The following is an 18,598-nucleotide window of genomic DNA, read 5'->3' on the forward strand; positions in this document are numbered from 1 at the left end:
TCCCCCCTTTGTGTCCATACGTTTATTCTCTACATCTGTATCTCAATTTCTGCCCTGCAAACCAGTTCATCGGTACCATTTTTCTAGGTTCCACAAATATGCGTTAATATACGATATTTGTTTTTCTCTTTCTGACTTAACTTCACTCTGTATGACAGTCTCTAGATCCATCCACGTCTCTACAAATGACCCAATTTCATTCCTTTTTATGGCTGAGTAATATTCCATTGTATATACCTACCACATCTTCTTTATCCATTTGTGTGTTGATGGGCATTTAGGTTTCTTCCATGTCCTGTCTATTGTAAATAGTGCTGCAATGAACATCGGGGTGCATGTGTCTTTTTGAGTTATGGTTTTCTCTGGGTATCTGCCCAGTAGTGGGATTGCTGGATCATACGGTAATTCTATTTTTAGTTTTTTAAGGAACCTCCATCCTGTTCTTCATAGTGGCTGTATCAATTTACATTCCCACCAACAGTGCAAGAGAGTTCCCTTTTCTCCACACCCTCCCCAGCATTTGTTGTATGTAGATTTTCTGATGATGCCCATTCTAACTGGTGTGAGGTGATACCTCATTGTAGTTTTGATTTGCATTTCTCTAATAATTAGTGATGTTGAGCAGCTTTTCATGTGCTTTTTGGCCAACTGCATGTCTTCTTTGGAGAAATGTCTATTTAGGTCTTCTGCCCATTTTTGGATTGGGTTGTTTGTTTTTTGGATATTGAGCTGCATGAGCTGTTTACATATCTTGGAGATTAATCCTTTGTTCGTTGATTCGTTTGCAAATATTTTCTCCCATTCTGAGGGTTGTCTTTTCGTCTTGTTTATAGTTTCCTTTGCTGTGCAAAAACTTTTATGTTTCATTAAGTCCCATTTGTTTATTTTTGTTTTTATTTCCATTACTCTAGGAGGTGGATCAAAAAAGATCTTGCTGTGATTTGTGTCAGAGTGTTCTTCCTATGTTTTCCTCTAAGAGTTTTACAGTGTCCGGTCTTACATTTAGGTCTCTAATCCATTTTGAGTTTATTTTTGTATATGGTGTTAGGGAGTGTTCTAATTTTATTCTTTTTACATGTAGCAGTCTAGTTTTCCCAGCACCACTTATTGAAGAGGCTCTCTTTTCTCCGTTGTATATCCTTGCCTCCTTTGTCATAGATTAGTTGACCATAGGTACATGGGTTTATCTCTGGGCTTTCTATCCTGTTCCATTGATCTATATTTCTCTTTTTGTGCCAGCACCATATTGTCTTGATTACTGTAGCTTTGTAATATAGTCTGAAGTCAGGGAGTCTGATTCCTCTAGCTCCGTTTTTTTCCCTCCAGACTGCTTTGGCTATTCGGGGTCTTTTGTGTCTCCATACAAATTTTAAGATTTTTTATTCTAGTTCTGTAAAAAAACTGCCATTGGTAATTTCATAGGGATTGCATTGAATCTGTAGATTGCTTTGGGTAGTATAGTCATTTTCACAATATTGATTCTTCCAATCCAAGGACACAGTATATCTCTCCATCTGTTTGTATCATCTTTAATTTCTTTCATCAGTGTCTTACAGTTGTCTGCATACAGGTCTTTTGTCTCCCTAGGTAGGTTTATTCCTAGGTATTTTATTCTTATTGTTGCAGTGGTAAATGGGAGTGTTTCCTTAATTTCTCCTTCAGATTTTTCATCATTAGTGTATAGGAATGCAAGAGATTTCTGTGCATTAATTTTGTATCCTGAAACTTTACCAGATTCATTGATTAGCTCTAGTAGTTTTCTGGTGGCATCTTTAGGATTCTCTGTGTATAGTATCATGTCATCTGCAAACAGTGACCGTTTTACTTCCTCTTTTCCAATTTGTATTTCTTTTTCTTCTCTGATTGCCGTGGCTAGGACTTCCAAAACAATGTTGAATAGTAGTGGTGAGAGTGTTCATCCTTGTCTTGTTCCTGATCTTAGGGGAAATGCTTTCAGTTTTTCACCATTGAGTTTGAGTTCTAATTCATGTCTTTCTAAAGGTTGTCCCACTGTTATCTCAAACTTCAGTGGGTCTAAAACCAAATTAATTTCTTCCTATTCTAATGAATATTCCTTTTTCCAGTAATACTAGCATTATCCTGGTCACCTAGGCTAGAAACCCAAGTCTATTTTGGCTCATTTTTTCCTGCTTTCCCTTTTCTCCAGTCATCACCATTTCTTCCTGATCCTACCTGTCATCATTCCATTGGGTGTCATACTCATTTAGGTTCTCATCTGTCTTGAATTACTCTGTCATTCTCCTGACCCTGGCCTCTAGGACTCTAGTCTTCATTTCTTTGGTCTGTTATGCAGATTTCTAATGTTACTAAGCACTACTTTTGCTGTGGCATTTCCTTGGACAAGATCTGGCTTAATTAGTCTTACTTTGCTTCCTTCTGGTCCACATAAGCTCCTCTCTTATAGATAGACTGAGCTTCTTAGTACCTTTGAACACTAATGCTTGTCCTCATCTTTTTACCTTAATTCATGCTTTCATCACCACTTTTCCCCTTTATTATGTATCTAGGTCACTTGTACTAGATACTATATAACAATGATTAGACTTCTTTGCGTATTTTAGAGAAAGCAGTATGAGACAGGACTGTAAAGCAGGAGTACATAATTACCTGCCTACTCCTCAAAGAGAGAGATAACTTAAATCTCTGACTTTCTTTTAATGCATTAATAATATTTACTGGGCTCTCAGATTAAAAAACAAAGAGGACATCCCTCCACTACTTACTGTCTCCACTACTATGTCGCTAGCCCAAGCCACCATCGTCTCTCACTTAGATTCCTGCACTAGCCTCCCAACTGCTGCCACTTCTGCCTCTCTCCAGTTCATTCTCCATCTAGGGTGCCACGGTTGATCTTTCAGGAAGTTAAATCAAGATACGTCACTCTTTTGATTAAAGCCCTCTCTTGGCTTCCCATTGCGCTTGGAGAATCCAACGTTCTTACCCCTACTTACAAAGCTCTGCATAATCTGACTCCTACCTCCCTCTCTTATGCTATGTGTTCCATCGCCACTTCACCAACTCTGCCATGTTGCCCTTTTTATTTTTTGAGCATACCAAGCTCACTTCTGTTTTGTGACTGAGTGTACTGGCTGCTCTTTTAATCTGCACTGTGCTTCCCTCGGTTTTACATGGCTGCCTCCCTCTGTCATTCCAGATCTGAGCTTAATGGGAAGTCTACCCCTACCACTCAGTCCAGAGAACCTACTCTGTCCCTTCTTTCCTCTTCCAGGATTCTCTTTAAATTATCTGTATTACATTTACCAGGTTATGTTTCCTATCTGTCTTCTTCTGTCTTCTCACCAACTTCCTCCTCTCCTCTTACCACTCCATATAGAATATAAGCTCTATCAGGACAGGGACCTTACTTGTCAAATTCATTGCCATATCCCTAGCACCTAACATACTGCCTGAAGCATGACAGTCACTTTTTTCCAACAATATTTGTGAAATGAAAGAGGTCCGTGCTTTTAAAGATGCTACAGTAGAGTCAGAGACAAATGACTAGCTCCACACAGTAAGTGCTGTAAGAATAAGTCATATCTATAATGATCTCTGGGTACAGTCAAAAGAGCAACTCATTCAAGGTATGGGAGGAGAAAGGATAAAATCAGCAAAGCTATATTGAGCAGGTAACATTTGCCTTTGGTCCTGAATAAAGACTAGGGGCGGTCTAGAACTTTAGAAGTAACAAAGAGAATGGCAAAAGGTAGCACTTAGGAGTGTAGAAGTACATGAGGCGTTTAGGGTGTAGTGAGTAGTTCAGCTAGAGTTAGGAGTAAGTAATGAATAGATATAATGCTGGGGCCACACAAGTGCCAGATTGCAAAGAATCACATTCATATGATAAGGTTTTGAACTTTGTGTAGTAAATAGAAAACCTATTCTGGCGGCATTATGGAGGATGTATATAACAAAGAAGGAACAAGGGTTATAGATCGGTTTGACAAGGGAAGGCCTGAACAGTGGGGTGAAAGATGAGGGTACAGATGGGGTGTTCAAGTAAACTATGTGTTTTAAATGTTCTTTCAGTAGTTTGGGTTTTATCTCATTATGCTTCCTAAAGGTTTATTATCATCTGTCTTACAGAATTTGGTTGATCTTGCTGGCAGTGAAAGAGCTGCTCAAACAGGTGCTGAAGGTAATGAAAACTTATGAAATATGTTGGTCTGAGTGTCTTCCTGTTCTTTCACAGAATAAAAGTGCTACCATGCATTTTAGAAACTAATAATGACAATAATAATTTTGTGATAAAAGTCCTTCATGTAAAAAGCAGCTTATGTATGTGGCTAATTATCTAATTTGGGCTACTATAGCATCAATTAAAAAACTAGAACTGTACAGTTGATAGGATTGTATAGCTGAAAAGCTCGTGAGAGTACCATGAAAACCATCTAAATTTCCATATCAGGTAAGAAAATTCAGAAGGGAAGTGGGGCACAAAATTAATATACAGACATTAATAATTCTATAATACAAATAACCAGTTAGAATATTTAGTGTGCAAAAAGACTCAATTTACAATGATGGCTTAAAAGGTGTAATACCTAGGAAGAAACTCAACAAAAATTGCACGGGGCCAAAATAAAGAAAACTTCAAAACAGACCTGAAGGACATAACCAAATACTTAAACAAATGTAAAAGCATACTTAGATGGAAAGGTGCAAAATCATAAAGATGCCAAGCCTCTCTCTGTGTTCATTTCCTGCAGCCTGACATAAAGACACCCAGCTGAGCATGGCCTATATCCACCAAACCAGACCCATGAACGGGAAATAAATGCTTGTTGTTTTAAGGTGGCTTGTTAAGCAGCAATATTACAGCAATAGCTGAATAATGCACCTGTGAAATAACAGCTATTCAGAGTTATTTATTGCAGTATTTTCTGTATACATGGTAGATTGAAAACCTACATATCCCTCAACAGGGTTCTAGGTAAATAATTTCTGATACATCCATACAATGGAATTCTATGCTATGAAAAAGAATGAAAAAGACCAGTGTTTACTGATATGATGCACAATATACGCCAAGTGAAAAAAGCAAAGTGCAAAATAGTGTGTATAGTATGCTACTATTTGTCTGAAAAAGAAAGGGGAGAAATGAATATATATGAACTTGTATTTCTAAAAATCTAGAAGAATAAATAATAAACATGGTTTACTGGCAGAGGGAACAGGAACTGGTTGGGGCATAAAACTGGAATAGAGCTTTTTCCAGGTACTTTTTTTTAATGTTAGAGTCATGTGAGCATACTCACAATATTAAAATGAGAACTTTTTTTGGTTTTGAGCCTGTAGTTGCCTATATTTGAAGGTTTGGAAAAAATAGATTTGAATGGAGGAATTAGAGGAGCTCTTTTAGACAATGTGCTTTCCCTCCCTCTTATTCTTTTCTTAGTCATCTCTTTCATTTTGCCATTTCTCTCAGGTGATAACCTTTCTGATTCACCTAATTGGGGGAGGGTTAGGGAGAGAGCTCCTCCACCAGTGGTATTAAAGTTGGGCTCAGATCTAGTCCAAAGCATAGACTTCAACATCTGTCCCTTTAACTTCTACTTTCTCTCATAATTTACTGATAAGTTCATCATCCAGTACAGGGCTCGATTTTAATTTTTATATTTGTTTAATAAATGCAGGTTTGCGACTCAAAGAAGGCTGTAATATAAATCGAAGCTTATTTATTTTGGGACAAGTGATCAAGAAACTTAGTGATGGACAAGTTGGGTATGTTTATCCCACTGTACTCTATCTGTTAATGCTTATGTTTTCATTAGGTCGAGAATTGTAATATTTTAGTGACACTCAAATAAATGTTCTTATTTCATATATTCAAAAGCTTTCATGACTCTCTGATCATGCTTGGCTTCTTATACATATGATTGTGTCCTACTAAATTTACTTTCTATATTTTAAATATTCTTTAGTTAGTAGTTTTGATCTGCCTCATGTAATCTGTAAATAATTAATTTTTTTAACTGTAGCTATTTTAAGGTTCTACATTAAGAACCAACCACTTTTGTTATATAAAAATTCTTACTCTTTTTCTTTCCAAACTCATTTCTCACTAAGTGGTTTCATAAATTATCGAGATAGCAAATTAACACGAATTCTCCAGAATTCCTTGGGAGGAAATGCAAAAACACGTATTATCTGCACAATTACTCCAGTGTCTTTTGATGAAACTCTTACTACTCTCCAGGTGAGTGTGATTTTTATCTCAACTTAATAGGAGGGGATATCATCTTTAAGAAGGAAAAATTACCTACTAAAAATAGGTAGAGTTTTTTTAATTCACATAAACTACCTGTTAAAATAAAATTACGTGTTGTCTGCTAAATAGCATTTCTTAATTTTCCCAAAATTCAATCATTCATATCCCACCTCCACAATTTTTGCCACATCCAACACTATTTTACTGAAATTGACTTGATATTTTTCTTTTACAAACTCACTTTTTTACTTAATTGATTATGAAAGGAAATGTTATATCAGTTCTGTAAATGAAAAACTAGTATCACTTGCAACAAATAGAAGGTGACCCAAAAAACATTATGTGCTTATAATAAAATAATTCCTAAATTCCTACTAGCTAATTGTTGCCTGCCTTTGCACTGAGCCTAAGGCCTGCATTTTATGTTTAAAAAAGGAGAGGGGCGAGTAGGGGGGAATTGAATTGTCAGTAGAATAGCTGCCTCAATGAAGGATTCAATGTTTTATATAATGGATACCTTCATGTACCCACTTAAAGTAACTTCTGATACTCATACTCTAAGAAACATTGCTTTAAATAGCTACTGAGCACTGGGTCGAGGTACTGTCAGAAAAAAAAAATAGAAAATAGAGTCCCTGGCTTCACAGAATGTGTAGTCTTATAGGGAAGATAAGACCTGTCTTCCAACATGATTGCCTTGGATTAATACTTAAGTAGCTAGTAAGTAGGATAGCATTCAAAGGAAGGAGAGAGGCTTTTGACTGGAGCATTACAGACATTGTTACAGGGACATAAAATGCACTCTACTCAAAAGTATTAAACTACCTGGGAAGAGTACTGATTTTTCTTTACAAAACTTAATTACAAGAAGACCAAATATTATTAATTTACTTAATTTTTGTGTGTGGAGCACATAACACTCTTGTATTTTTTCCCAGTTTGCCAGCACTGCTAAACATATGAAGAATACTCCTTACGTTAACGAGGTATCAAATGATGAAGCTCTCCTGAAAAGATACAGAAAAGAAATAATGGATCTTAAAAAGCAATTAGAGGAGGTATGTGTGAACCATGTATTTCAGTAAAGAGTAGGGACAGATGTAGAATTGAGATCTACCTAATTGCCCAGAGATTCTTAAGTCATCGATATCTGAGTTTTGCAACCTAAATTTAAAACAGCTTTCAACTAAGAAGAAATCAACTCATAAAAATTTTAGTTTAATTTACTATAAACTGAAAGATTTGGTTTCTTGAAGTTATTTTAGATTTTGTTTTTCATTTTCAAAGGGGAAAATTTGATATTTTCAAATGGGCCAAGTGGAGATAATTTTTTTTTTTAATTGTCACAAATTATACATAGGGAATTAGGTTAAAAAAGAGAGATCATGTATAGGTACCTAAAACTACTTTCTCTAGTTTCACGTTAACTTGAATTTTTCTTCCAACCCTGAGATAGCAATCTAATAAGATAGCATAATCACTTGTCATTGTTTGTTTTAACTATTAGGGTCCTCTATTTTATATAAATCTTGCATTTTAGTGATCTTTTTAGGAATAAGCTAAAATATCAAATGGTAGTCTTATGAAAACATCTCTTCCTTTGCTGTAGGTATTCAAATCTCTGCTTTTATGACTTCTCTGCCTACTATTTATATATTTTTAGGCAACTAATAGAATTGCTTTAACAGCATTGTAATGGCATATAGAATAGTGACATGAGAAGAAATGTATATTTGACTTTATTTTTAGTTTGAGAAATTACTGATTATGGTAACTGTGTATTGGTGTTCTGCAGGTAGGGTATTTTTATTTCAATAAAATTAAAATTCTCTTAGTTCACATACAAATTTCTATTCTGTTCTTCTAAGCTACTTTCGAAGTTTTAAAATCTAGCTACATTTGTCATTAACATAACCCAATATTACATTCTGTAGGTTTCTTTAGAGACTCGAGCCCAGGCAATGGAAAAAGACCAAATGGCACAACTTTTGGAAGAAAAAGATTTACTTCAAAAAGTGCAGATTGAGAAAATTCAAAACTTAACACGGATGCTGGTGACCTCTTCTTCCCTCACATCACAACAGGAATTAAAGGTAAAATTTAAAAGATGACAACTTAAACTTGGTATACAGAGAATAGAACGGGTATTCCTATGTGTTTATTACATAGTTATGCATTTCTTATCTTTTGATACAGTGTATTCAAGAAACCCAGAACTTTTGTGTTGCTATTTACCTATATAGCAACAAAACACCTAAGAGAAGAGGTTTATTAAAAAATACTGATCCCTAAGGTAGAGGTCCTAATTCAAGGATTCAAGCGTACCACCTATGTTTTCTTCTAGGAGTTTTATGGTTTCAGGTGTTAACATTCACGGCTTTAATCAGTTTGAGTTGATTTTTGTGTATAGTGTAAGATAGTGGCCCAGTTTCGTTCTTTTGCATATGGCTGTCCAGTTTTTCCAATATCATTTACTGAACAGACTGTCCTTTCCCTATTGTATCTTCCTGGTTCCTTTGTTGTAAATTAATTGATCATATATGTGTAGGGTTTATTTCTGAGCTCTCTATTCTGTTCCATTTGTCTATGTGTCTGTTTTTATGGCGCTATCATACATATTGTTTTGATTGCTATAGCTTTGTAATACAGTTTGAAATCAGGAAGCATGATGCCTCCAGCTTTGCTCTTCTTTCTCAAGATTGTTTTGGCTATTTGGAGTCTTTCATGGTTTAGAGTCTATTCAAGGAATCTATTTGCAATATGCTTCTTAAGAACTTCAAATAAAATTAATTAGGGATTGGAAACCACAGATGTCTAGAGTATGTGGGAATATTTTCTGTTTAAAGAAACAGAAATATTAGTATCAGGAAATTGATCTAGAATATAGATCAACATACTGATCAAAATTCTGGCTTCCAGTTTTTGTGGTTTTTGTTTTTACTAGAGTAGGGATTTATTTATCCAACATATATATTTTATATATTTAAATATCCAACAGATATTTTCTTAAGAGGACAGCCTCTGGATTTGAACTACCTGGGTTTGAATCCCTGTTCTGTCAGTTCCTAACACTTGACCTTGGGCAGTTTCTCAAATACACTTTGCTGCAGTTTCCTTATCTGTGATCTATAGCTTGATCCCCACCTTGTGGGATCATTGTGAGAATTAAGTGAGGTAACATACAGTACATGCTGAACACTATACTTTCTGCTCAGCAAATCCTCAATAAATATATACTATTAAGATAATTATTAATAGACATTATGTTCAGGTCACCATTCTAAGTATTTAGAAGATGCTCTAGATCAATTTGTTGACTGAGTGATGAGTAGGAAATAGCCCAGTGGAAGGCGTAAGGAATGGTGTTTCAGGAAGACACTTAAATGTACAGAAGCTTAAAATTGTGGGAAAACAGTATATTTCTTGGACTTTCTGGTGGCAGGAGCATTTTAAAACCTCAGTGAAGGACTTGAATGTTGCATTATGCTAAGGACAAGGAAAAGCCTTGTATGGAACATAATCGGAATTGCATTTTGGGAAGGTGAGGCTGTTATGTGCATCAGATAGATTGGGCCTCTGCGATGATTGTGGCTCTGGAGGTGGAAGAAATTGGATAAACTGGAGAGCTATTTGGGAGGTAGACTCAACAGGATTTTGTGATTATGTAGACACAGCGGCAGGGAAAGGGAGAAGGAGGTATCCAAAATGACTTGCTGGCATTACTAGGCTTTCTGGGTAGCTGGTAGCATATTCACTGAGTTGAGGAACACTGAATGAAGAGCAGTGGAGCTGCTCAGTGTTTGATTCAGGACGTCTCCATTTTAAGATGTCAGGCAGTCGAAAATGTGAAAGGTCTGACATGGAGGTATCAATTTGGCATTAACTACTGCAGATCCAATTTAGAGTCCTGGGAATGGGTGAGCTTGCTCTGGAAGCATGTTGAAAATGGAAAAAACAGAGGGTCAAACACAAAACCCCATGAAACAACAACTTTTTAGGTAAAGGCAGTAAAGAAGAATCCCTGAAGGAACCCATGTTTAACTCAGAATTTAGAAGGAAACCAGCTGAATGTGGTAACCAAGGGAACAGAGTATTTCAGAGAGGTAGTGGTCAGCAGTGTCACATTCTGCTGAGAAGTTAAATAAGATACACATAGACAAAAATGCTTTGGATTTAGAAATAAGAAGCTCATTTGCAAAAGCAATTTTGAGTTATGTGTTGGTAGTGAAAGCCACCTTGCAGTGGGTTGAGATGACCCAAAGGGATGGGATCTTGAATACAGTAGAAGGGTCTGGCCTTAGAAGGAGAAACATCTATTCATGATAACAAGGACAGAGGAAAGGATAGGCATCAGTTCAGGTAATGCTTTTGTAAGTTTAGGCTTTTATTGTCTTTCTGAAGTAGGAAGTTTAATTTTTCTGCTGTGATAGCAGGAGATGGTGGAGACACAAGTTCATAGACAATGCTAAGAGTTTGAAATAGTATAGCCTTTATAGGGAATAGAAAAGAAAGCCAGCAAGGAGGAAAGGAGTCTTACCGGGAAGCATTAAGGCCCCAGGTGATGGTGGCAGCCAGTCTTCTGACTGTATGCCCTGGCAGTGTTCAGGAGGCTGATAAAGTCTTAAAAGACAGTGTAATTCATCTGTGTGTACACTGTGTTGGAATAGGTTTGGGGAACAGAGATTGAGTCAAATAATTTGAGGCTGTTGACCCAAAAACCTGGTTGAAGTGATGATCTATGGATTCTAAGATCATAGGAAGAGAAAAACAGGAATAAAGTAAGGTACCTTGTAAGCTAAGTAACTATAATGGGATTAACTGGATCAAGAAAGTAGAGGATAGCCACTGTACTAAGAGCAGGTCTGGGTTTATGAGTTTGAGATAATGACAAGGTCCAGGAGTGGCTTTGGGAGCACGTGGAGTTGAGGTGAAGGTCTTTGGAGTCAAACATGTATATACAACTAGGTTTTTGCAGAGCAGGCTGTGGAAAGGGCTGGCTATTTCAAGCAAAAGGGTAGTATGTGGTAGAGGCATGAAAGCGTGCAGAATATTCTGGGGACAGCAGATAATGTTGACAGGCAACGCAGTAGAATGGTTGGTGGATAGGCTCTGAAGTTAACAGGCATGGGCTCAGCTTCCAGTTGGCTGTATGACTCTACTCAGCTTCTCCAAACTTTCTGGACACCCAGCTCAACTATAAAATGGATGTAGTAATAGAGGATTGTTGAGATGAGATCAAATAAGATGAGATAATGCTTGTACTAGTAGAGACACAAGAGAAGAATGCTAGCTGTGAAATATGGAAAGACACAAACACTTAGGAAGTGGGCAGGGGAGGAGAAACCAGCAAAGCAGAATGAGAGATGAAGACAGCTAGCTGGGTGGGATAAGAATCAGGAGACAGAAATGCCCCTGAAGGGATGAGGAAGAAGTAGATAGATGATGAGGAAGAAGACAATGTAGAAACTAAAAGAAAATGGTAGCTAGAGAGAAGTGAGGAGGCAAGGGGTTTTTTTTAAAACTCAAAAGCAGATAACTAGGCTTGAGCATTCGTACAGCTAAGAGGAAGGAGCTAGGGAAGATGACAGATGAACAGATAACTGAGGGAAACAGAACTGGGCACCCAAATGTGCTTTCAGTAGCTCTAAGGGGGCAGCAACAGCTGTCCCTTCCGTATACCCCCAGGTTACTTGAAGAATTGAGAGTCAACCGATTCCTTTCAGTTACATTCCAGAAAAGCTTATAAGTAAACCTTCTAATAAAATATGTAATTTAAATAGTAGTTTCATCAAATTTATTATGGGGTTAAATACTGATTTGAAAAGTTTGAATATGTTTTCTTATCTCAGGTTATCCTTAAACTGGTAAGATATTAAAGTAAATTTAGTAAACATTCTGCCAAGTTGATGGGGTTTTTTGTTTGTTTGTTTTGGGTTTGTTTGTTTATTTGTTTTTATTTATTTATTTTGGCTGCATCGGGTCTTAGTTGCGACACACAGGATCTTCACGGAGGCATGCAGGATCTTTTGTTGCCGTGCGTGGGCTCTTTGTTGCAGTGCTTCTGTCTAGTGGCCACAGGTTTTCTCTCTCTAGTTGTGGCGTGTGGGCTCCAGAACACGTGGGCTCTGTAGTTTGCAGCGTGGGAGCTCTCTAGTTGAGGCGCAGGAGCTCAGTAGTTGTGGCGCAGGCTTAGTTGCCCTGCGGCATGTGGGATCTTAGTTTCCCAACCAGCGATCGAACCTGCGTCCCCTGCATTGGAAGGTGGATTCTTTACCACTGGACCACCAGGGAAGTCCCAATGGTTTTTTTAAATGGAAACTAGTTCCCTTGTTTTAAGATGTTGAGCCCAGATCTGTGTGAGGTAATTTTGATTTCTTTCCCTTCAGGCTAAAAAAAAACGAAGAGTTACTTGGTGCCTTGGCAAAATTAACAAAATGAAGGACTCAAACTATGTAGATGAATTCAATATGCCAGTGAATGTAACAACAAAAACACATAAGGCTGCTGTAACTTTAGGAGAAATTGATGAATGTGAGTACTTTTTCAATTACTTTTAATTATAAAAACATCCCTATAAAGAGAGACTTTATTTATAACTCAATTAATGTGATAAACACATTTAAATAAAATGTATGTATTTTAGGTGTAATTACAATGGAGATAATGATAAAAATAAGTAATTTTAAGAAAGTGAAAGTTCGTGACGTTCTCTATTTCTAGATTTCTTAAGAATAATGCATTATAGTTGAAACGCATGTTTTTATTCTAATCATTATCCAGTTAAATTAGTATCCATATAACAAACATCAGCCTTAAACTCTGCTAACCTTGAAAGGATGGCGTTTACACAGGAATCCGTTTCAAAATTATGTCTCCAACATAGTTATAAATATTTTGGGGGGCATTTTTAAATCTACTTAAAATAATCAAATCTCAAATTTAGAATTTGTCCTTTTTACCTATATTGTATTAAGGACCCCTGTATGTTATCACTCATTCTAACCAGTAATCTTAATTGACATAATAATTTAAATGATCACATTTATTGTTAATGTATTCTTGGCTATGATCATACTGTGAGCACATATTAGCTAATTTGAGTTTATTACCTCTGATCAGATTTTTTTTTTATCTTTGAGTTTTAAGAAACTTAATAACAAGTTTATGGATAAATTTCTTTTCCCTCTAATTATAGCTGTCTGTTCAGAGTCTGATATTTTCAGTAACACTCTTGATACATTAACTGAGATAGAGTGGAATCCAGCAACAAAGCTACTAAGTCAGGTAACTTAAATGTATTTTACAGAGTATTATCCTTTTACTCTTTTTTAAATTCATTTGTTATCGGGGTTTATTGTTGTTGTAACACATTTCTAGCTCTGACTTAATTTCAGTAACAGTTTTGCTTCTAATTAAGGCCACTAGAGTTTTAAAGGTCAATAAATAATCCCTCAGTTTCATTTCCTAGATTCAGAGCTACCTGAGAAATAAGATAGTAGTCAGACAGGTGGAGAGTTAAATTATCAGCTTTATTACTAAGGAGCTTAAGGATCTGTATCCCATTATGAGCGCTACCTCCTACTTCTGACTCAACTTTTCTAGTCAGACACAGACAGAGCATTTGTTTATGATTTTTTTTTTCAATTTTTAACCCTTTCAAAATAGTCGTCTTCTATTCTAAGTTAGCTAATTTACCAAAATGCAGATCCTTTATCTTACTCTGGATCAAGCTAGACCATTAAAAAGTTATTGAAGAAGAAAATGGCCTAAACCACCAAACGATTCAAGGTTAAATTAATTATTTGGTTAATCCAAATTTTGTTAAGGAAACAAACAATATATGATTGGAATTCTCTCTGACTTGAAAATTTGGTTTTGTTTGCAATAGGAAAACTTAGAAAGTGAATTGAGTTCACTTCGTGCAAACTATGATAATCTGGTGTTAGACTATGAACAACTAAGAAGAGAAAATGAAGAAATGGAATTGAAATTAAAAGAAAAGAATGATTTGGATGAATTTGAGGCTCTAGAAAGAAAAGCAGAGAAAGATCAAGAGGTAAAGGATGTGGAAATATGAAACTAAACTAAAACCACACATTTAAATGAAGTATCATTCTCTTAAAGGTATTTCTAAGGTTGAGATAATTGGGGATCCAACCATTTTCCATATGTATACACAATTTAGAGAATTTGAGAAATAATTTATTTCTATTTTAAAAGAGTTGAATCATATTTGTTTCACTTGTGCTTATGCACAAGAAGAAGAAATTAAGAACATCTTTAGGAAGGTTTGGTGAATGTGCCTATTGATGGATTTGTCTTGAAGAAGTTATTTCCTTATAATTTGTATATTAAAATATTTAATTTATTAACATATCAGAAGTCCTGCCTAGAATGTAGCCATTTCCTACTGAGACCGACATGAATTTTAATATGTTGCTGAATGTTTTATATATGGATACTACCTATTAATGGATTTTGTTTTCTTTAGAAAATATTTTCCTAAATAGCTAGAACATTAGAATAGCTAGGGAAGCTAATTTTGCACATTTCTTTTTCCATATAAGAAAGTTACTGTGAAAATTAGTATAATTAATACTAAATAATTTTAATGGAATTTTTAGAAATGAAATGGATCACTTAAATTTTTCAAGTGTGTAGTATTAGGCTACATGTTAAGAGAATGTAATCTATAAACCATCAGACTTTGGGGACTTGGTAACTGTCCAGAAGAATTCAAGCAATTTCTTAGTGTGGAGAGTCTTTAACCTAGAGTTCATAGACCCTATGAAATTATTCTATAGAATTTTGGAGTGCGTATTCAGTTTTGTGGAGTAAGAGTCCATAGCTGTTATCAGACTTGTGATGTGATCCACGAATCCCCTCAAAAATAAGAGCTGATGTTTTGATGTAGGTAAAACATGAGTTAATTTGCAGCTACTTATTTCTGTATGGAGAGCCCAAAGGGACACAGTTCCTTTTCCTCAGTATCAAAGTTTCTCACCTACTTTTCTTTTTTAAAAGAAAAAAAAATTCTGTGCCAAAACTATTATTTCTGTTCTACCTACAAATTACATTTACTCCTACATTTCATAGGTATTATATCCTGAGAGGCAAAAGTCTATAACTTCTTTACAGACTTTCGTTTAATTTGTTTTAAAATTTGTGAATTCACAGAATGTAAAACTTCATGAAAAGAACAGGAGACTTCATAAACGGTTTTATTGAGAGGGGGTGCTCTAGTGTTGTAGTTAAGAGCACGGTCTCTGGAGCAAACTACCTGGAATGAAGCCCTAGTTCTGCTGTTTATTAGCTCACCACAGATTTGAGCCTGTCACGAATTATTGGCAAGGCTTTGAGCAAGTCATCACATCTCTCAGGGCTTACGTTTTTGTGTATCTTCCTCCTTGAAGTTAGATCGGGAGCTTGCCAAGTCCCCTTCTAACTCCAAAATCTCACCTAATTTTTTTGTATATATCTTATAAAAAATACGGTATAAAATTACCTTTGGGCATATGTGTAGCAGTAATTTCTCTAATTTTCCTTACATCACTTATACATTCAATTAATTATTAAAATCAAAGCTCACTGAATTGACTCACACGAAAAGATTACAAAATAACACAGAATATATGCCTTGAATCTCACATCTCGATTTTTTTTTTCTTTTTACAGCTAAGGGGGAAAATAATCCTATTCTCTTTACTTTTACTTGGACACACATTGAAATTCTAGGTTCTGTGAGGTAAACCTAAAAGTTTAAGTAATATAAACTTACTCTGTTCAAAGACAGTTTTACAATATGCATTTCATGTTAAACTACAAATACAAGTGTAGGTGTATGTAACAAAATATGTTCTGAAACCTACATTTTGGGGAAAAGTTTAACCAAAACGGAGTAAAGGTCAAATTACGGCCTTAGAACATGTGGCCATTGCCCTAGTTTCCTAAGGGTTTTGTCAAAAATCACTAAAGCTGTGGATAATTTTCAAGTGGGGATACAGTAATATAAGATGTTTAAATAGTAATTTTAGAGAAAGGAATAAACAAGGTCAAGGATTATCACGATCAGGGAACAAGAGAAATTTCATCTCTCTACCTATTTTAACTTGATTTAATTTTATAATTTTCACAACTTGGAGATGTTTAAGAAGTTAGTTATTTCATTTCACCTGCTGAAAATTACAGTTGAAATATGCAATATTTTCTTTGTAACAGTGGATTAGCCCTATTATATCGTGTACTTTCTCTATGCTCTGCATCTTAAACATCATTGGGAGAGTGTACTCAGCTCTTTTCAAAAGTGACTTAATCTTTTTCTGTTTGTGTGAACCAGTACTTAAAATGAAGAGTGATTGCAAATGAGAAGTGGGGGAACTTTCCTTTCTAGATGTTTTCAAAGATTAAGGTTGATTATTTAGTTCTTCATTTCTGACAAATGTGGTTTTCTTGCACAAAAGTTAGAAACAGAAGAAAAGGTAAAAGATAGAGCCAATTTAAATTATAATCAATACAGATGTCTAAAACTTTGCTGAACAATGGTAACCACTCATCACATATGGCAATTGAGCACTTGGAATGGGGCCAGTCTCAAGTGACTTAAGTATGAAAAAAAGAATATACAATATTACATTAATTTTTTAATACTGATGAAGAAATAATATTTTGCATATATTAGGTTAGATAAATTAAAGTTAATTCTGCCTGCTTCTTTTTACTTTTTTTAAAGGTGGCTCTTAGAAAAATTTTAATTATAAATTTGTCTCACATTTTATTTCTGTTGACTCATGCCGACCTAAAATACGAATGTCAAACCAGCACTAGTCTAAAATCTAAAACTAGTCAGGACTGAATTAGACATCCAGAAAATATTATTTAAACAAGGTGCTATTTTTGTAAGTCCCTTACATTTGGCTAGAATTTCCTTTTACTCTTTAAGGACTCATCTGATAATGATTAAATAATTCTCAGGGTAATTATGTTTATCTTTGTTAAACTGTAGTTTACTTCTTTTGAACACAGAAGTTTCTGGTACTCAAATATTTAATGCTACAGATATTTTGATAAAAAGGAAACTTTAATAGAAGTACTTGTATCTTTAAGTATTCTTTATACTTTTAGACAGTTGAACAATATAAAGCAATAACATCATCTTTCCAGTATTTCCTGTAGAATAAACCAGCAAGGTAATAGTTGATAATGCCATACATATCTCTTTAGCTTTGGTGAAGAAAATATTACTATTTTCTTATAATAATATTATAAAGGTACCACATGAAACTGTCATAATCCAAACCTAAATTCCAAGTCACAACTCATGAAAAAGCATGCCAGTATAAAGCTAGGTGGATAATTTATGGGAAGAGAAAAAAATCTTATAGAATAAATTCATTTCTGCACTGAGCTTACCCAAAACAAAAATCTATTTAAAGTATGTTTTTTATAAAGGTTTGATTACCACTCTATCTTATACAGTGGTGGGTACTAATTTGCTTTTGACCTTATTGTAGCTTTATTAACATGACATAACTGTTTTGGGGGTCATGCTTAGGCTTTTTTCTTATTTGCTTGTTTTGTGGGGTTTGGGGATTTTTTTTGTTTGGTTGGTTGAGTTTGGGTTTTAGTTATTTATTTATTTTCAAATAATGAGGTGCTTCATTGCAGTAGCTTGAACGGTTGATCTCTGGTAGTTGAACTTGAACTAGACTGATCTCCCAGTCTTTCTTATTGTGTTGGGTGATTCTAAAGCGGTGAATGAATGCTATCTTTTTTTTTTTTTTTTTTTGCTTTATTAACTATTGGTTTGCTCTGTTGCCTGTTCACATGCTCTTACAGATGCAACTAATTCATGAAATTTCCAACTTAAAGAATTTAGTTAAGCATGCAGAAGTGTATAATCAAGATCTTGAGGTGAGCATTTATGTTGGTATTTCTATTGATAAGGAACAAAAACTATAAAACATATATCATATGTAATTGAGCATGATTTCAGAAAATAGAAGGAATTATATTCTTTAAATATCAACGTTTTGAATTTTACTATCTATCAATTTAAACTATTAAATATAATTTCTTTTTAATTCCTTAGAATTAAAACCCAATTAAATTGTTTCATTCTCCTTTAATTGCTTTAGGATGTACTAAGTTCAAAAGTAGAGCTGCTTAGAGAAAAGGAAGACCAGATTAAGAAGCTACAGAAATACATAGACTCTCAGAAGTCAGAAAGTATGGAAATGGAGTTGCCATACTCATCGGTAAAAATCAGGTTTATTTTGTTATGTCATCATTTTGGCATTTGTAGTATACTGTCATCGTCATCATCGCAAATGTTTATATTGAGCCTACTGTGTGCCAGGCATTGTTCTA

General features: G+C 35.1%; 1 protein-coding gene across 6 annotated transcripts in view; it reads left to right on the forward strand.

Moving 5' to 3' along the window:
• Positions 1 to 18,598, forward strand: part of CENPE (centromere protein E) — a 77,924-nt gene that overhangs the window by 8,074 nt on the left and 51,252 nt on the right. For 4 of the 6 annotated variants that reach the window (XM_089911625.1, XM_022567065.2, XM_089911624.1 and 1 more), the window contains exons 9-18: positions 4,108 to 4,159; positions 5,658 to 5,745; positions 6,091 to 6,220; positions 7,171 to 7,290; positions 8,167 to 8,325; positions 12,619 to 12,763; positions 13,428 to 13,516; positions 14,121 to 14,288; positions 18,068 to 18,142; positions 18,367 to 18,486. In XM_089911625.1, the coding sequence (XP_089767751.1) occupies positions 4,108 to 4,159; positions 5,658 to 5,745; positions 6,091 to 6,220; positions 7,171 to 7,290; positions 8,167 to 8,325; positions 12,619 to 12,763; positions 13,428 to 13,516; positions 14,121 to 14,288; positions 18,068 to 18,142; positions 18,367 to 18,486 (1,146 nt within the window). The remainder of the gene's footprint in view (positions 1 to 4,107; positions 4,160 to 5,657; positions 5,746 to 6,090; positions 6,221 to 7,170; positions 7,291 to 8,166; positions 8,326 to 12,618; positions 12,764 to 13,427; positions 13,517 to 14,120; positions 14,289 to 18,067; positions 18,143 to 18,366; positions 18,487 to 18,598) is intronic. The other 2 variants (XM_089911623.1, XM_089911626.1) reach the window with 1 other exon arrangement.

Source organism: Delphinapterus leucas, chromosome 5 (genome assembly GCF_059928025.1).
Source record: "Delphinapterus leucas isolate spDelLeu-1000000601 "Yukka" chromosome 5, BTC_Dleu_Yukka2, whole genome shotgun sequence".
Classification (NCBI taxonomy): Eukaryota; Metazoa; Chordata; class Mammalia; order Artiodactyla; family Monodontidae; genus Delphinapterus; species Delphinapterus leucas.